Source organism: Saccostrea cucullata, unplaced genomic scaffold (assembly GCF_032062105.1).
Source record: "Saccostrea cucullata isolate Sc308-1 unplaced genomic scaffold, CSIRO_AGI_Scuc_v1 ctg6112, whole genome shotgun sequence".
NCBI classification, from domain to species: Eukaryota; Metazoa; Mollusca; class Bivalvia; order Ostreida; family Ostreidae; genus Saccostrea; species Saccostrea cuccullata.
Window position 1 is genome coordinate 7,371 of NW_026928427.1, and position 16,304 is coordinate 23,674.

Genomic DNA, 16,304 nt, shown 5'->3' on the forward strand with positions numbered 1-16,304 from the left:
ATTATGATTTAACAAAGATCATTGTCAAAATCATATCTTATCGAAAAATCGGACGGAAGACGTACTCGTTGCTCGCAACGAGATCTCATCTAGTTGTTTTTATTTTTATTTTCAAAGATGGGCTGAGAATGAGGAACTTTTATGGTACCAAAATAATTTTCTTTTGACCTTGGTGTTTGACCTGCAAACGATAATATCCATCATAAGCTGCGGTACGAGATCACCTTTGTTTCAGAAACTTATCTTTTAATTTTATAATTAACTCCCCAAAAACTCTTTACTATTTATTTAAATAAAAGTTGTCCACTCGGAGTTCCTTGGATGACTCTACCTCGCACATAACCTCCGACGTTAACGGTGATCTACCATCTTGCTGATTCAGTCATGTGATCTTATTGGAATTTCTTTTAAATGTCATACATTTGAAATCGAAGTTATTTTGTGGCACACTGAACAGATATTTTCATGCTTTTGAAGCCTACTAACGTGAGGTTGTAATCAAAACCTGCTTACGATAAAGAATTGCATAAATCAAGAAACATTTTAGAAGAACGTTATGCAGAGCGAAATATGAAATGAGTAATAAGGCAGTTTCCGGCAGAGAAATGTAAGGATCTGTTGCGTATTCCTCCACTAATCACATCCGAGGTTTGAATGGAGCGTAGCGGAGTCAGTCGAGGATTGCCGATTAAGTTGTAGTCTATCATATTTTTTTGATTTATTACCACAGTCTACATATCGCAAAATATAAATGACTTGTCTTACCACATATGATGATGATTGTGCCATTATTTAAGCATTGTCATCTTTTTAAAAGATGAAGTCCATAATTGCAAAGGTATTTGCAAACATATTGAGTAATGCTTACGTGTGCATTATGAAAAATTGTTTGCATAAATCGTTACAGATATTTCAATAATAACAAGAATACATTGATGTAACCATCAATTGTCGCCTGGGAAATATATAAAGTAAACAATGAAAATGAGACTTGATCATCAAACCGCTTCGATATGTGTGAAAAGGCCATCTAATTGATGGAGACGATGGTCGCGAATATTTTGAAAACTTGTGGACGGATAAAAATTAATCAAAGACGATACCACTTTTAACTTGATCATTTCCGCAAGTAAATGTTAGCTGCATAAAATATAAATTGAAGTTAAACACAGGCATCACATATACTTAAAAATGTATTACTTTTCAATTTTAGAATATGAAACACGAACTGTGCAAAGTACGTTTTTATCCGAGAAGTAAAATTCTTTGTTCTAAAAAAGGGACCTGTCGTTTTACCGATAGTAAATGATAAGCAATTTTATATATTAAATATGAAAAACATATATACTTTTACAGATTCACTTTATGGAAGTATATACATTATGTACCTCGTTATTTATAAACGGAAAGAACATTCTGATTAACAATCTTTTCAATGTTAAGAAAACCTTTAATTCTAAATAACTACTCCCACCCAAATCCCCATACACCAACACTTAAACTTATATGTATAGAGCAGCCCGGTCCTCCGAGCTGCAATGAATCAGTGATTATATTTTACTTTTTCTAACTCCTTGTCTTGTTTTGCAAATTTGATTTATTATTTAGAATACTTGATTCTCTCTAACGTAAGTAACAATCAATATAAATGATTTTAGGTTTTTGATTTTCGCTTCTGACTTTGCTCTTGCACGGCATTGAACGTTTGTGATGTCAGAATAAAATGCATTATATTATTATAATATACATTATAACCTTTTTACCCCCCCCTCCCTCTTCTGTGTTATAGTGTATTGAAATAATATAAACCAAAAAAAAAATCAGTATCGATACTAGTCTACGATGACGAATCCTGTGCATTCAAGAACAGAAAAATTTCATTCTTTTTTCAAATGGTTCTAGTCCATATCACTTATTCAGAAGTAGTGACACTAAAGTTTCAGATTGTCAAAATGCACCCATAAAATATTCTAGCCATATAAGATTACCTATAATATGCATTCAAACCTTAGGTTTCTGTATTTTTAGCTCTTCTGAGCCAAAGGCTCAAAGAGCTAATGCTATGGCCATTTGTGCGGTGTGCGTTAACTTTTTAGAATATGGGCCATAACTCAAGAACCCCTTGGCCAATCAGTGTCAAATTTGTCACAGGGTATCCTTGGCCCAAGGGCTATCATTTGTACTAAAATAAGGGTTGGGACCTTAAAACAAGGCGAGATAATCAGGAAAACAAAACCAAAAGTACTGGTTGCTAAAAAATCTTCTTCTCCAGAACCACCAGGCAGATTTTTGCCAAACTTGCATACAAGGATAAGGATATGTTGAAGATTAAAAATTGTTCAAGGCATGACCCTGGGGCAAAGGGCGTGGTCTCAAGGTCACTTTAAAGTTGACCTAAATTTACAATTATTAAAAATGTTTATATTTTCTTACTATAAGGACTAGGATCATCAAATCTTGTAAGTTGATGCATCTTAGGACTTCACATCATGTAAACTCAAAAGTAGGTCACGGTGACCTACTTTTTTAATGTTGCAGGCATTTGTTTTAAAATTGATTTGAAGGCATATTTTGGACACTTTAAGGCCTCTGATTATCAAAGTTAGTCAGTTGATGCATCTTGGGTCCTTGAACAATGTCAACTTAAAAGTAGGTCACTCTGACCTAATTTTTGAACTCTATGACTTATCCTTTTTTAAACATTTAATCCCATTATTTCAGGCACTGAAAGGGTTAGAATCATCAAATCTTGTAAGATGCTGCATCTTGGGACCTTAAAACATATTTAAATAAAGTAGGTCACTGTGACCTACTTTTAGAATTTTGCAGGCATTTGTTTTCAAATTGTTTAAAAGGCATATTATGATTACCTTCAGACCTACGATCATCAAACTTGGTCAGGAGATGCATCTTGGGACTCTGAAAAATGACGACCAAAATGTAGGTCAACATGTGACCTACTTTCGACATTTTATGGCTATATTTCAGTATCTTAGATATTAATTGGCTTAGAATCATCAAACTTTGTTGAGTTGATGCATCTTGGGTTTTCGGAGAGTGACGACCAAAAACTAGGTCATGGTGACCTACTTTTGACATTTTATGGCTATATTTCAGTATCTTCGGTATTTATTGGCTTAGAATCATCAAACTTTGTGAGTTGATGCATATTGTGTTTTCGGAGAGTGTCGACCAAAAAGTAGGTCATGGTGACCTATTTTTGAATATCTCAGGTATTTATTGGCTTAGAATAATCAAACTTGGTCAGCAGATGCAACTTGGGACTCTAAAAAATGTCAACCAAAATGTAGGTCACGATGACCTACTTTCGACATTTTATGGCTATATATAAGTATCTTCGCTACTTATTGGTTTAGAATCATCAAACTTTGTCAGTTGATGCATCTTGGGTTTTCCGAGAATGTCGACCAAAAAGTAGGTCACAGTGACCTACTTTTGACATTTTATAACTATATTTATGTATCTCTAGTACTTATCGGTCTAGAATCATCATACTTTGTCAGTTGATGCATCTTGGATTTTCGGAGAATGTTGACCAAAAAGTAGGTCACGGTGACCTACTTTTGAATATCTCAGGTATTTATTGGCTTAGAATTATCAAACTTGGTCAGGAGATGCAACTTGGGATTCTAAAAAATGTCAACTTAAATGTATGTCACGATAACCTACTTTCGACATTTTATGGCTATATTTAAGTATCTTCGGTACTTATTGGTTTAGAAGCATCAAACTTTGTCAGTTGATGCATCTTGGGTTTTCCGAGAATGTCAACCAGAAAGTAGGTCATGGTGACCTATCTCAGGTATTTTTGGCTTAGAGTTATCAAACTTAGTCAGCAGATGTATCTTGGGTCTCTGAAAAAATGACGACTAAAATGTAGGTCACGATGACCTACTTTCGACATTTTATGGCTATATTTAAGTATCTTAGGTAGTTATTGGCTTAGAATTATCAAACTTTGTCAGTTGATGCGTTTTGAGTTTTCCAAGAATGTAGACCAAAAAGTAGTCCTAATTGGCTAAGAATCATCAAACTTCGTCAGGTGATGCAACTTGGGTCTTAGGATACTTAGGGTTAGAGGCTTCAAATACAAGTGATAGGTTGTTCAATTTATCAGAAGAGCGATTCAAGGCCCTTGGGCCTCTTGTTTGAAATATCCGAAACTATCCTCTACCACCTTTCCCAGAATGCACGACCATGAAGCTGAGCATGCGTTTTCCAGGAATTTGGACTAACGTAGTTGCTAGCGCTCGAGAGAGCTATCAAATACATGTAGATCAATCTTCATTTATCCGTGTTTATAAATAAAAACAAAATATTTCTAATTTCAAAATTTATTACAACACATATAAAGTACATCCTTTACTTAATACATTAAGTAGAGAAAATACAATAATTTATTGCTTTACAGAATAAATTAATCCCCCCCTTTAACGAAAACATATTTGTTTACATGTTTGTTACTTGATGTTAAATATTTATAAAAAAAGAACTCAGCAATGGAAATTAATTTGTAATCGTCTCTTTAAGGTTTGCATAATCAATTGAGGATCTTTCATCTGTTAAAGAAATAAATGAATACTTCACAGATACATGTATAATAGCATATATATTTTTTTTTTCGAAAAACCCCCCACATTTATTGCTGCATATTTTTGACAAACAAACACACTTCAAACTACTCTTCTTTTTTTCTTTTTAAAAATATTTTACACTTAATATCATCATTGCATGTAAATTTTTTTTGCCGTTGTTAAATAAGAAAGAGTCGTAAATCTGAATTTTAGTTTAACTGAAAACTTATTAGCTCTTCTGAGCCAAAGGCTCAAAGAGCTAATGCTATGGCCATTTGTGCAGTGTGCGTAAACTTTTTAGAATATGGGCCATAACTCAAGAACCCCTTGGCCAATCAGTTCAAAATTTGTCACAGGGTATCCTTGGCCCAAGGGCTACCCTTTATACTAAAATAAGGGTTGGGACCCTTAAACAAGGGGAGATAATCAGGAAAACAAAACCAAAAGTACTGCTTGCTAAAAAATCTTCTCCATAACCACCAGGCGGATTTTCACCAAACTTTAAAGGATCAGGATATGTCGAAGATTAAAATTTGCACGGGGAATTACCCTGGGGCAAAGAGCGTGGTCTCAAGGTCACTCCTGAGTTTACCTAAATTTACAATAAATAAAAACTTGTATATTTTGCTTACTATAAGGACTAGGACCATCAAATCTTGTAAGTTGATGCATCTTACGACTTAACATCATGTTAACTCAAAAGTAGGTCACCGTGGCATACTTTTTTAATTTTGCGGGGATTTGTTTTCAAATTGATTTGAAGGCATATTTTGGACAATTTAAGGCCTATGATCATCAAACTCGAACAATGTCAAATTAAAAGTAGGTCACAGTGACCTACTTTTTAAACTTTTTGACTTATCCTTTTAAAAACATTAAATCCCATTTTTTCAGAGACTGGGAGGTTTAGAATCATCAAATCTTGTACTTTGATCCATCTAGGGACCTTAAAACATATTTATGAAAAAGTAGGTCACTGTGACCTACTTTTTGAATTTTGCCGACATTTGTTTTCAAATTGTTTAAAATGCATGTTTTGATTACCTCCAGACCTACGATCATCAAACTTAGTCTGTAGATGCATCTTGGGTCTTTGAAAATTGTGGACCAAAATGTAGGTCAAGATGAAATTTTATGCCTATATTTAAGTTTCTTAAGTGTTTATTGGCTTAGAATCATCAAACTTTGTGAGTGGATGCATATTTAGTTTTTGGAGAGTGACGACCAAAAAATAGGTCACGGTGACCTACTTTTGACTTTTATGGCTTCATTTAAGTATTTCTGGTACTTTTTGGCTTAGAATCATCAAACTTTGTTAGTTGATGCATCTTGGGTTTCCCGAGAGTGACGGCCAAAAAGTACGTCATGTTGACTTACTGTTGACATTTTGTGGCTATAATTAAGTATCTCTGGTACTTATTGACCTAAAATCATCAATCTTTGTCAGTTGATGCATCTTGGGTTTTCAGAGATTGTCGACCAAAAATTAGGTCACTGTGACCTACTTTTGACATTTTATGGCTATATTTAAGTATCCCAGGCACTTATTGGCTAAGAATCATTTTTGTCAGTTGAGGCATCTTGGGTTTTCGGAGAATGTCGACCAAAAATTAGGTCACCGTGACCTAATTTTGAATATCTTAGGTACATAATAGCTTAGAATCATCAAACTTTGTCAGTTTAGGCATCTTGGGTTTTCGCTAAATATTGTTTTACGGTAATGTGTAAAGAGGAATAAATCGTCCTTTCAAATGTTATCCAGAGGCTTCAATAGAGACGTCATGGGTATACATATTATGGCAATGTCCAAATTTTGCTATGGGAAAACTTACATACGTGTCGAATAAAAAAGTAAAATAGGAGGTGCACAATAGCAATATGTTATAAAGATTCTGTGAAAGTTTTACTAAATTTCTCTCAGTAGTATAAGAGGAGTTGCGGATAAGAGATAAAGCGTAACAGACGGACGGACGGAAATACCGATCACTAAATGCCGTCCCACTTTTCAAGCGGGGGTATAATCGGAGAACGTCGACCAAAAAGTAGGTCACCGTGACCTACTTATGACATTTTATGGCTATATTTAATTATATCTGGTACTTATTGGCTCGGAATCATCAAACTTTGTCAGTTGAAGCATCTTAGGGTTTCATTGAGTGTCCAACAAGAAGTAGGTCACGGTGACCTACTTTTGAATATCTCAGGTATTTATTGGCTTAGAATCAGCAAATTTTGTCAATTTAGGCATCTTGGGTTTTTGGATAACGTCGACCAAAAAGTAGGTCACCGTGACTTACTTTTGACATTTAATGGCTATATTTAATTATCTCTTATACTAATTGGCTTAGAATCGTCAAATTTTGTCAGATGATGCATCTTGGGTTTTCAGAGAATGTTGACCAAAAAGTAGGTCATGGTGACCTACTTTTGAAAATTTCAGGTACTTATTTAATTAGAATCATCAGTCTTTGTCAATTAATGTATCTCAGAAAATTTCAATCAAAAGGTAGTTCACAATGACCTACTTATGGTATTTTATAATTATATTATAATATCTTCAGTCTTAACTGGCTAAATATAAAAAAAAATCAAACTTTGTAAGTTGATGCATTTGGGGTCTTATGATACTAATAAAGTTGGAGGCTTCTAATAAAAGTGATAGATTGTACAATTTATCAGAAGAACGATTCAAGGCCCTTGTATTGTACATGGAACAGAATAGCTGTCGAATAACGTAAATTGTGTGACGTAAAACGAATGATAAAACAAGGCATGTAGTTGAAACGCAGTCAGTGCGCGAAATATTTTGATCGCAGTTTTTGTTGCAAAACAGTGACGTCGGATTTTGTTATTAGGGTTTAATGAGGTTTACCTAACGACGTCTTATCATCATTGTGGTCCCCTTCACTGATGTCCCACTCTCTACTACAGGGTCCCATGGCGACCACCAGGACTCCTGGGACCAGGGGCCGTTAAGGAAAGCGTAGTGGCAGTCGTTAAACCACCAGCCTCCTCTACGGCTACTGAGAGCGGCACAGTGTCCATCACTCCATCTGTCGTTATCCCTGTCCGGGGTGGAGAAGTACATCCCAGACAGATAACCCCCTGTGTAAACAGTGTTTAACATGCCATCTCCTGTAGAAATTAAACAAAAGGAATCACAGCGATAATTGATTTACATATCTTCAATCTATTTGTCAAATATCATGAGGTACTTCTAAGATAGACGTCTTTGGGTGCTGGAAATAGCGATAATATTTATTTAGTTCAGTTGTAGAATCCCCCGTGACTATAATACTGACACCTGCACAATTAGAGAAAATATATAACAGAGACATAATTGTTAATTTTTAATTTAAATCACATTAATCGTTATACTGAAGTAAGTCTGAGATACACTTTTAAACGTGTTGGTTCCTGTAACGAGAGATAAGAAAAAAGCCAACAGAACACTGCGCAATTTACAAAGCATCCTTTCTATTGTAAGAATAAACCAAAGGTGTGTTACTCTTTAAGGTATGATATTTTTAGGGGATGGAGTGTAAAGGCAACTGAGAATTTAGAAAACATGAAAAATTGAAATTTTAATATCTGTCCGAGACCGTGCCTTGTATGAAGCAAATGTTTAAAATGTAATACGAAGTATCTCATTCAAAATTATAAGGATATACGATATGGTATACCTGTAAATGATTTAAGATAGTAAACTCTCATTAAATGAAGCATAGGTAATGTAAATGTGAAACGCGTTGAGGTTTTTTGAATTTGGCTTTTAAGCTTTTTTTTTATTTGAATATTTATCCGATCAAATATTTTTTATCATCAAATTTTTGTAAACTTTTTGACATTTAAGATAAGTGACGCTCTGCAAACTTTCTATTCTGTAGAAGTAAAACATGTGATTTATTGAAAATCGTCCAATTTTCATTTAATGGAGAAAAGGTATAGTAAATGTGAAACACATTAAGGTATCTAAATGTGGCTTTTTTAATTTGAAAATGTTTCCGATCAAATAATTTTCTTTGAACATGAAATATTTGTGAAGATGTCGACATTATAAATCAATTAAGCTCCGTAAACTTTCTTTTTCAGTAGTAGTCAAAATGTGAATTATGAAAAATTATCAGGAAACCCAAGCTGAATCACAGTGTTGGAGCAAATGTAATTACTCGATTTGTTTGTTAAAAATAATTAAACATAATTTTCCTTGTACTTAAAATGTATAATTTGAAATTCTAGCTACTTGAAAATAACAAATTTAATGCCTGCTTAATTCGTGAATTGTACCTGCAAATGATAATCTGAAATATTAAACATGTTTAATTAGCGTGGAATCAAAAACGTATCTGAATATCAGGAAAGAAATGTATCTTTCTCTTTTTTTAAAACAACTTTTAAAATACTGTAGATCACTTAATTTTCGCGACACCTTAATTTCGCGAGACAGTCATTAACTCTTTATTAGCGAGTCATAATTTTCACGAATTGTTGTTTTTCCTCTATACTCGTAATAGTAAGGAATACTTTTAAACGCTAGAATGAAATTTTCGCGAGCTCATTGTGTCGCGTAATTACTATGAGATACGTAATTTGAACCCAATTTTAAGAACTTAACGTGAATACACTTACCTAAGGTCCCCGTGGCAGGTCCTGCAAGAAAGAGTTGATATTTCCCTGCTTCGTTAGAGACAGAAAATTGATTGTACATTTCATAAAGCGTTGTACCATTCTGGAGAGTGATGGAAACATAAAGGGATGATGAGTTCTCTTTTGTTAATTGATGGATTACGTCATTTCCTGTATTAAGATATATGTGAAATCAGCTGAAAAATCCATTGGATACAATTAATTCCATTAAAAATATGAATCTACCGTAATGACAAAAATTGATTATTTTCCTTGGCTGTAGACAGTAATGCTAAATTTGGTCTCTTGAAAATATTCTGCTAAATTATTTTCTTTTCTTCTTTTTTTTCTCTTTAATTATTTGATACATGTTAATCAATTAAACACGATATGCAAATATCGTAGGACACATATTACCCAGTCTTCAGTTCAGATCTGGTATAGGCTTTCATTTATTTCCTGACACAATATTATTTTTTAAATTTGAGGGAATAAAAAGTTCCTATCTGAAAGCAATTTACACTTACCAACCCAGACATCCTGTTCCGGTGAACCAAATCCGTTTTTATATTCCGTCCAGGTCCTGTTAAAGTCCAGGGATCCAATAATTCGTTTTTGGATTGTCTGTAAAGTTAACACGTATAGCAAATCATTTGTTTAAACAGTTGTGTGCTCGACATAATATGATATAAACTAAAAATATTCATATTTTTTCAATCTATATTCTGTTAAACAACAAAAAACATTGAGTTTGAAATAAATTAAATAATATCCATTTATACTGAAATTAACAACAAACCGTCCATCCTCCATTCATCGTTGTCATATCGCAATATACACTGACAGGACTAGTGATGGTTTCATAGGGATAGATATCATACACCCCTGAATTTAAGTGTCCATCTGTTTGTAGATCCTTACAGTCTCTAGATGTAACTTAAGTAGAAAAAAATACGATTAACAGAAAAAAAAACTAATAAAAATAATACTGAGATCATACTATGTGTATACAATGTAGAAAAAAAAACTTACAATCCATAGAAGTAACTAATAGAAAAAAAATGGCATCATACTATGTATATACAATCTACAGAAAGGAACTTACAATTTATAGAAAAAGATAACAGAAATATACTTGAATTGTACTATGTATATTTAATGTACAGAAAAAAAAACTTACAATCCATGGAAATATATAACAAGATAACATTGATGTAACCATCAATTGATGCGGGGAAATAAATAAAGTAAACAATGGAAATGAATCTTGATCATCAAACCGCTTCAATATGTGTGAAAAGGAATGCATCTAAATGATGTAGACGATAGTCGAAGATATTTTGTAAACTTATAGTCGATGGAAATCGAACAAAAACTTTATCAATTCCTCAAGTAAATGTTGGCTGCATAAAATATAAATTGAAACTAGACTCATGCATCACCTTTTTTCAAAAATGTAATAAATTTCAAGAATATAAAACACGAACTGTGTATAGTATTTTTAAGCGATTAGTAAAATTCAATGTTCTAAAAAAAGGACCTCTCGTTTTTTTCAATTGAAAATGAGATGCAACTTTATAAATTTAATATAAAAAACATACATATTTTTACAAATTCACTTTCCGTGTTATGTGTCTCGTAATTTATAAAGGGAAAGAACATTCTGATTAACAATCTGTTTAATCTTTAGAAAACCTTTATTTCTGAATAACTTCTCCCATCTCAATCTGCATACACCAACACTTAAAGTTTTATGTATAAAGCAGCCCGGTCCTCCCGGCTGCAATAAAAATAATACTGGAATCATACTATGTATATACAATGTACAGAAATAATTAATAAAAATATTTTTTTTAGCATAACCAAGTGCGCGTCGTCTGCTTTGTAAAGTGTTTAAATCCAATATCATCCGTCATAATAAATGCACATCAATAGTAATAACAGCGTTAATATGGTTGAGAACAATGCATAAATGAAAAATCATACAAATTTTAAAGTTACAAAACAACATTTCATGTATTTTATTGCAAGCAATTGTTATGCGTCTTTACCTTCGAAAGGTTCAGGAGAAAGGAATGTGAAGATCAAACCCGACCTTTTATATACTACACTTGATGTGTCAACCAAACCCGACCCTTAAAAGCCAACGTTCAAATAACAAATACTTGGGACCTATAAACTAGTTGATAGGTCTCTTCAAATATACTTTTCTCGTAAAATAAAGGCATCTATTTTGTATACACAAATAGATGCTATTATGTATAAAGCAGCCCGGTCCTCCCGGCTGCAACAAAAATAATACTGGAATCATACTTTGTATATGTAATGTACAGAAAAAAAATTACAATCCATGGATATAGATAACAAGAAAACATTGATTTTGCCATCAATTTTTGCGGGGAAATAAATAAAGTAAACAATGGAAATGAGTCTTGATCATCAAACCGCTTCAATATGTGTGAAAAGGAATGCGTCTAAATGTTGGAGACGATATTAGAGGATATTTTGAAAACTTATAGTGGGATGAAAATCGAACAAAAACGATACGCATTTTAAACTAAATCAATTCTTCAAGTAAATGTTGGCTGCATTAAATATAAATTGAAACTAGACTCATCTATCACCTATTTTCAAAGATGTAATTAACTTTAAGAATATAAAACACAAACTGCGTATACGTTTTGCACTTTTATGCGATTAGTGAAATTCGATGTTCTAAAAAAAGGACATCTCTTTTTTAATAGTAAATGAGAAGCAACTTTATAAATTTAATATCCAAAACATACATATTTTTACAAATTCACTTTAAGGAAGTAAATATATTACAGCATGTATCTCGTTATTTATAAAGGGAAAGAACATTCTGATTGACAATCTTTCTAATGTTAAGAAAATCTTTAATTCTGATAACTTCTCCCATCTCAATATCCACACCCCAACACTTATACTTTTATGTATAAAGCAGCCCGGTCCTCCGGGCTGCAATAAAATTATACTAGAATCATACTATGTATATACAATGTACAGAAATAATTAAAAAAATAATACTGGAATCATTCTTTGTATATACAATGTACAGAAAAAACTAATAAAAATAATACTGGAATCATACTTTGCATATTTAATGTACAGATATAACTTATAACAAAAATACTGGAATCATACTATATAAATACAATTTACAGAAATAACTAATGAGAAATAAAACTGGAATCATACTCTATACCTGAAAGTAGGATTAAGGTTATCTCTTTATTAAAGCTAAGTTAGTTAACAACAATGTAGTCATTGTGAAGCATGCTCTTATTACGGAAATTGAAGTGATTAGAAATAAAAAGACATGACTATTACTTAGAATTAATTAATATTGTTATACCTCTATTGATAAAACTCGAATTTAATTGGCTGGTAAGAAAACTTTAAAACACAACAATGACTCCAAATGGCACTGTTTACAGCAATAATGACCTAGGAATCATTGCACGTGGGATATAATGACCCGGTCATTATTATTAATGAACGCTAAATAATGACCTCTTAATCAAAAATTCCTTTTTGAGTGAAGTTAATGCATAGAATAATAATCATTCGAGAAAAACAACATGTTTTTAAAATTGTACATTGTTTTGCAATACCATACAGAATACCGTAAAATTTTATCGTTAACATAAACGGTTTACTCATTTCAAAATATCGTTGCAATTCAGTTAAATGGAATATAGAAGCGGCTCTTTAAAGAGGTGAATTCTGTGTTAGATTTTGACTGTGTAGAAGAAAAGTAATCGCTAGTTATAACAATGTATGTCACCATCAACCAAATATTGTTTTAATCAGTAAATCATGATGCAAAACCTTACACGACTTTCAGACGTCGATATAAACAACTTCACTATATGGAGTGTAGCGAATCCCGATCCAGATCAAAGAAAGAATTGATAGCGGTTACAGATTCATACTTTTCAACATATCTCGGCTTAATAAAACAATTGATTACCCCCTTCGAGTTTAACATGGTGAATTAAGGACCCTCGACCTGGCCCACTCGATTACCTGCCCTCACCTCGGCCGCTACGCGGCCTCGGTCACGTCAGGTCACCTCGTGGGCCAGGTCTCGGGTCCTAATTTCACCATGTTGACCTTAAAATGGGTAATTAATTGTATAATGTAAAAGGATAAAATTTTATAATATTAATTTGATTTGTGGCAAATAAAATTAAGAAAAATAACAGTTATACATACAGTCTTGTGAGTTGTATGAGTAGTATCTCCAGCCACTCTCATTAGACACCCCAGACGTGAAAATCTTCGTGTGGGTACGGCATTTCTTTATCTTAGGATTGAATCCAATTAAGCTACACTCTCTTTGACAACGCACTGCACACTCTATAACTGATGTAGAGTTGTGTTCTCCTAAAAGCTCTTCATTTGATTTCTTTTCATCCATTTCGAGTTTTGCAGTATATTTCCTCGAAATAATGGTAGACTGGGAAACGTCAAAAAAGATAAAAACTAAATAGATTGCACAAAGAGCGCCCATTTTGTACTCTACTGGCTGCGTTGTGGTTTCCCTTTAGAAATTTGCAATGTAGTTTACCGAACGCCAAATATAATATCAAAATATACATCAGTTACTGAAAATGATTGGCTAACAGTTATGTACTCCGTATGTTTCTTTCATTGAAATATTGATTTGTTGAATCTGAAATAAACTAGTGCTAATTGTAACGGAAACCGTTACAGATGTTCCCCAAACGTCCTGCTAGTCCCTTTTGGTGTCCTTGTGAAGACAAAAAATGACCTCTATAGAATATTGACCAGTCATAAAAAATGACCATTTTGTCCGTAGAAAAATTAAAAATACCCTAAATATTTGCATAACCCAAATGACGAAAATTGACCCCAGTAGAATAATGACTTCCTTGTCGATTTAATTTACAATTTTTACGGCGCCAAAAAAATGAAAAAGGACCTTATGGACAAAATACGCACCTTGGCTAAAGAAGGAATAAATTGGTAATCTGATCTCATTAAATTACACAATTATTGCTTCTTTGAGGTCAATGCGACGATTTAGAATCTGAAAGAGTATAAGAATTATCGAGCCAAAAGGACTAGATGAACATTGTTTTATTTTCGATTATGGAGAGTTATCGTACTGACTGAAAAATGTAGTAATATGATATAACTAGTTTTGTACCCCCGTCGAAAAGCCGGAGATGATGTAAGGCTAATTATGTCCGTCTGTCTGTTACGCGTTGAGTTATCCCTCTCTTATACGAATTTCCTCTTATACCTCTAAATGAAATTGAATGAGACTTTCACTACTTGACGTTTGATCTGACACAAACTGTATGTTTTAAGTATCAGTCACATTATCCAGCGATGGGGTTAACGATGAGAGACCGATGCATTTTCTGATGAAAATGGCGTGGTTGCCGCCCGGACACCACTAGTGATCGGACGGTGACTGAAGCCATTTTGCGAATCGGTGGGGTCATCGGTAGGAAATAATTCGTAGTTTAAAATCAGCGATGTCTCCAACGATGTCTCTCATAGCTCCTCATCGGCAACCCATCATTAACACAGCTTTAAAGGATCGGCCGATGTATGGCCAAGCATCGTCCAATATCCGTTGAATCTGAGGCCATCAGGGAGTTGAGTGGTGTTCAACAGATAACGGCCGATCATCGGTCGATGTTCGACCAAACATTGGCCCGTAGTCGACCGATGTACTAACGATGTTCACCAACTTATGAGCGAAGTAATATACATTGGCCGATTATCCTGGAACATAGTTTTATGATTAGCAATGCATCGCTGGGCCTTTGTAGGTCCGGTCGGCAACCACGCCATTTTTATCATAAAACGCATTGGTTGCCCATTGTATACCCATCGCTGGATAATGTGACTGATTCTTTGAGGACTACTAGGCCGATGTGGACCAATGTTAGGGCATCGTTAAAGTATACGTCACATTATCCAACGATGGGGTATACGATGAGAAACCGATGCGTTTTTTGATGAAAATGGCGTGGTTGCCGGCCGGGCACCACTAGTGACCGGACGGTGACTGAGTCTTTTTTGCGAATCGGTGGGGTCATCGGTAGGAAATAATTTGTAGTTAAAATTCAGCGATGTCTCCAACGATGCTTCACATCGCTCCTCATCGGCAACCCATCATTAACACATATTTCAAGGATCGGCCGATGTATGGCCGAGCATCGTCCAATATCCGTTGAATCTGAGGTCATCGGGGGTTTGAGTGGTGTTCAACAGATAACGACTGATCATCGGTCGATGTTCGACCAAACATTGGTCCGTAGTCGACCGATGTGCGAACGATGTCCACCAATGTATGAGCGATGTAATATACATCGGCCGATTATCCTGGAACATCGTTTTATGCTTAGCAATGCATCGCTGAACCTTTATAAGTCCGGCCGGCAACCACGCCATTTTTCTCATAAAACGCATTGGTTGCCCATCGTATGCACATCGCTAGATAATGTGACTGATACTTTAAGGACTACTGGGCCGATGTGGACCGATGTTGGGGCATCGTTAACACCACGGATTACTACCGATTACCACCGGTCTACGGCTACCGGCCGGGAAATGTGACCTAGGCATAAACCACGGATTACCACCGATTACCACCGGTCTACGGCTACTGGCCGGGAAATGTGACCTAGGCATTAATGAATAAAATGTCACTAAGTAACCTCAGTAAGCTAAGTAAGCATAAGAATAACCTAACGGCTCACGGCTTATTCTAGCATATCCAATGCAATCGAAGGACAGTTTCTCAATTAAACTCCTATATTCTGCCTGAGGCATTATACTTTGCAAGTGGGCTGTGTGGTTTCAAGCGAGAATTGATTTCACTCCTCTGCTTGCATTGTATAAACTGAAGGATCACCATGCAGCAAATAAACAGGGCAGTTAGGGAATATTTTCACTGCTGTGCATATTTATTTATTATAAAAATATGAAAACCACCCATCCCTCTGTGTTCATTGATTGATTAATTGTATATTGTTTAACGTTACTCTCGAGAATTTTTCACTCAAAGGGAGACGCCAC

General features: G+C 34.4%; 1 protein-coding gene across 1 annotated transcript; it reads right to left on the bottom strand.

Moving 5' to 3' along the window:
• Window positions 1–4,451: 4,451 nt before the first annotated feature.
• Window positions 4,452–13,665, bottom strand: LOC134277532 (fibroleukin-like). Its single transcript, XM_062759860.1, has 6 exons — window positions 13,461–13,665; window positions 10,021–10,157; window positions 9,749–9,845; window positions 9,171–9,392; window positions 7,468–7,730; window positions 4,452–4,580 (listed from the first exon to the last, which is right to left on the bottom strand). Exons 1-5 carry the CDS (start codon window positions 13,663–13,665, stop codon window positions 7,468–7,470), a joined length of 924 nt encoding a protein of 307 aa, XP_062615844.1. The 3' UTR covers window positions 4,452–4,580.
• Window positions 13,666–16,304: the final 2,639 nt, after the last annotated feature.

Excerpts from the sequence above, each read along its gene's own strand:
- LOC134277532 (XM_062759860.1), bottom strand. The coding sequence starts at position 13,665 with ATGGATGAAAAGAAATCAAATGAAGAGCTTTTAGGAGAACACAACTCT. Across the intron at positions 10,158-13,460 it reads CTCATACAACTCACAAGACT|TTACATCTAGAGACTGTAAG; the intron begins GTATGTATAACT and ends TTTCTACTTAAG. Across the intron at positions 9,846-10,020 it reads CGATGAATGGAGGATGGACG|ACAATCCAAAAACGAATTAT; the intron begins GTTTGTTGTTAA and ends TTAACTTTACAG.